The sequence below is a fragment of the Cupressus sempervirens genome, chromosome 9 (assembly GCF_028749045.1).
Source record: "Cupressus sempervirens isolate cs-2001-9-10 chromosome 9, ASM2874904v1, whole genome shotgun sequence".
Classification (NCBI taxonomy): Eukaryota; Viridiplantae; Streptophyta; class Pinopsida; order Cupressales; family Cupressaceae; genus Cupressus; species Cupressus sempervirens.
The window spans coordinates 82,585,994-82,589,699 of record NC_143126.1 but is presented as its reverse complement, the minus strand read 5'-3'; the positions used below and the strand labels follow the sequence as shown (position 1 = coordinate 82,589,699).

At 37.5% G+C, this 3,706-nt stretch overlaps 1 protein-coding gene across 1 annotated transcript; it reads left to right on the top strand.

Annotated features, from left to right (window-relative positions):
• The first annotated feature begins 722 nt into the window (after window positions 1-722).
• On the top strand, window positions 723-1,802 carry LOC149537730 (uncharacterized). The gene has a single exon (XM_089799108.1). It carries the CDS (start codon window positions 1,178-1,180, stop codon window positions 1,514-1,516), a length of 339 nt encoding a protein of 112 aa, XP_089655234.1. The 5' UTR covers window positions 723-1,177; the 3' UTR covers window positions 1,517-1,802.
• The last annotated feature ends 1,904 nt before the right edge of the window (window positions 1,803-3,706 follow it).

Genomic DNA, 3,706 nt, shown 5'->3' with positions numbered 1-3,706 from the left:
ATGTTGGCCATCCTTTAAGGAATTCAATAAGGGATATTGGCATGGGCGCTGTCCAACCTAACATATGTCTGAGCCATTCCCAATGAAGTTGTGTATATGCACATTTATATAAGATGTGGTTAGTATCTTCACACTCTTGCTTACAGAGCACACATCTTGATGGACCCTCAACACCTATCTTAGTTTGTCCGCTGTTAGGATCCTCTTCTGAAATGCTAGCCATAAAAAGAAACCCACCTTAGGCAAACATGACGTGTCCGAGCAAAGATTAAGAGGGATGTCTACTTCTCCTCATTCACAGGAATGAGTGATAGCTCTGTATCCATTTTTAACACTATACCTTGCATCTTTTGATCCTTGTCGAGAAGGACCAACTACCTTAATGCATATAGATCTCTAAAAATATGTCTACGGCATCGTCTATGGTGCAACTTACATGCACCTCTTTTTTTATACATTTCACTTGCATGTAAAAGACTTAAAGACTATTTAACACTAGTCTCGATAAATTGCACCGTAGGCACTACCAATTTTGAAAGGTATGTAATTGATTGATAAGTCTCATTACCCATATTACAATCAAGCGCTTTAACCGCAGGAACCTGGACCATACCGTGGCTCGAACCTGGGCCATGATTGGAAAACTCCTGCTGGCCCAGACCCACCTTATCACTAACCTTAAATCGCTGTGAAAAGAACTTGTCCTTACATTCCAGCGAGAAGTTTTACCCTGATACAGAACCACACGTTTTTTGTTAATGGAAAAAGAAGAGTTCTTCCAAAACACAAACTGCTGATCACCGTAAACAAAATCAGATACCGCACCTTTCGTCGATGGATTTATACCTTACAATTATTCTGGTTGACTGTCAAAATAAAAAATACGGCACGAACTGCCAAAAAAGTGTGTGGACCAGAAAGATTGGTGCAAATACAATCGATTGCGTCTGAGATTTTGAAAGAAAAATAAATGGTTCTCCCAAGAACAGAGCGAATCTGTATTATTGCCAGTGACCCCAAACGTCATGATCACTGTGCATTCTAATCCTTTTTCTCCTTGTCCACTGAATTCCACTCGCTCAATATCATATAATGTCATATACGAAATAAGAATGTCTTCACCATCGGCGCCCCTGACGCCCAGGGATCCCCGTCAACTGACAGAAATTTCCCCACTATGCTTCTCTGCTTCTGTTGTGGCGCTTCCGATGAATTTCCCGGTGACACATTGAGGAGATCCGCCCGGCGTGGGAGAGAATGGTCTCGCTTGAGTGTAAAAGAGGCAGCTTCAACCTGTGCTCAGAAATGGAGAAATTTATTGGGAAAGCTGAAGAAAACTAACAGTTCGGCAAATTGCAGCAATAATCAGAACAAATCTGGACGGTTTCAGTATGATGCTCTCAGTTATGCGCTTAATTTTGACGATGGCTGTGCAGAAGACGAGTATTCACCGCGTGCCTTTTCTGCCAGATTTGCTTGCCCCATTCCCAAGCCAAGGGGAGATGAAAACCCCTAAATTTGCTCTGTTCGCCATGGAAGAAATTGTTTGACAAGGCAAGAGATGGAGCTCTCGATGTATTTGTATTTACATAATTTATATGCAGAGGCAACGAATAAAGTTGTCTCTCTAGGGTTTGTATCAACAGAAATTGCAATCGACATTTTTTTTTGTTTCTATGATGTCCTAGTTTGGCGCCTAAATTGAGCAGAGGGGAATTTAGATTTGGGGTTTCTAATGACTCTTCTGCACTGTAACGATGATATTACAATGAAATGAGATCTATTTACCTATTGGCAAAGAATTATTTGAGTATTTAAAACCCTAAATTTCAGGGTTTGTAGTTTGTAGAAGCTTTGCTTCGAATATTTGGCGCCCCTGCCTTCTATTTCTGAGTCACCATTACTCTGGCTTGAAAAGAGTTTTCCCGGCCATTGCTTTAAAAATTTTCCGTCCATGTAAGGGCGTAGCAGAAAAGGCTTTCAGGGAAATTGTAGATGCTTCTCTAGATCCCTGAATGAATCCAGAGCTCGCATACGGCACTTGCTGCGTCTGATTAATGACAAGGGGATCCAGGTATAAAATTATTAATTAATGGTTTTTAAGTTCAATGATATCGATCTTCATTTTGATTTTTCTGAAAAAAATTGATAGTGTTAAAGTAATATATGAATTGGTCAATGGGCCTTTAGTCTACTGGTGAAGCTGACTGGCTCACAAAGAACTCACCAGGAATCAAGTCTTGTTGAGCGCTGAGTGCAAGGCTCTGACATCATAAGAAATGAGGGGGGATCGTGCCTTGGTTGGTAGCTCTGGTTGGTACCTAACAGGACTGAACCCTCCATCAAAAAAAATTGAATTGGCAAAAATAAATAATTAAATTATAATAACAAAGAATAAAACATTTATAACAGAGAACAATCTGTCAAACTGTCGTTTTCTTTTCATTTTCTGTTAGTAACGTCCATTTACTTCTCAATAACATTGCTTGAAATCCACTCAAGCACCAAGCTTTTTGGGCTGGCATTGCTAATAAAGATACCGCATGGTCAATTTAGATGCTTCTCCGTAGCTAAAATTTTATGCGATTGGTTTCTTTATTTATCTTTTAATCTGTACAGAGTTGCACATTACAGATTGGTTTCTTTATTTATGATGCAATTCACTGTATCAGCAGGTTGGCAGCAGTACTAGCGTGGTGTCTTTTGAGTCTGATGTGGCAGACAAATCAAAAAAATTCAGAGCCGAGCTTCTCTGTAAAGGAAGAATTTGTAGATATGAAGGAGCAATTTGAAGACTTGTAGATGTGAAGGAGAAAAGTGCAGATATGGAGTTAATTGCGGGCTCTGGAAGAAACTTGTTTTACAGAGGAGGATTTCATCGGGCTTTGGAGCTTTTAATGGCGATTATAGATCCATGACAATTCTGGATCTATTTTAGCAGCATTGATTCCTTACTTCCAGATTTTCCTTGGCTTGTTTTGTCCATGTTTCTCTTCTCATATATTTTTAGTTTGCGCTTCTAATTTCTTCCCCTCAATATTGATGTTGTTAATCTTGGTACAGATTTTTGTTGTCCTAATCAGCTCGTAAAACTGGTTTTGATTTTTGTTATTCAAATTTCTGAAAAATTGTTTGTCGTTTCTTTTGGATTTTTATACAAAAGGGAGATGATCCCGTCCACAAAGTAAAATGCACGATAGGATCTTTTCAATTGATTTAAGCCCATTATATTTCACTGGGTTTTTTTTTTTAAAAATATTGAATATCTATTCAATTGATTGAAGCCCATTATATTTTACTGTTTTTTTTTTTTTTTTAATAATATTGAATATAATATAATTAAGCTGTCTACAAGGACCCATTTGCATGTTTAATTAGAAAAGTTAATATTTCTAAGCAATCATTTAGCGAGTACGATAATGAAGTTTTAACAATAAGTGAGTTCTTATTTAGCAAGTACGGTAATGAAGTTTTAACATAAGTGAGCTCTACGGTAATAAGCTTTAACATAGGTGAGTTCTTCTCAGAGTGGATTGATTCCATTAAGTAAAATTCTTTTTATGTATTTTCTTAAGGGGATTGTAGTTATAAGATTTTCTTGTAAAATAGTACTTTAATTTGTTGGAGAAATATGTTGCTCTTATTATTCCAATTGAGTGAAGGAAGGAATATAAGAAAGAGGAAAGTATAATACATGAAGATGGTA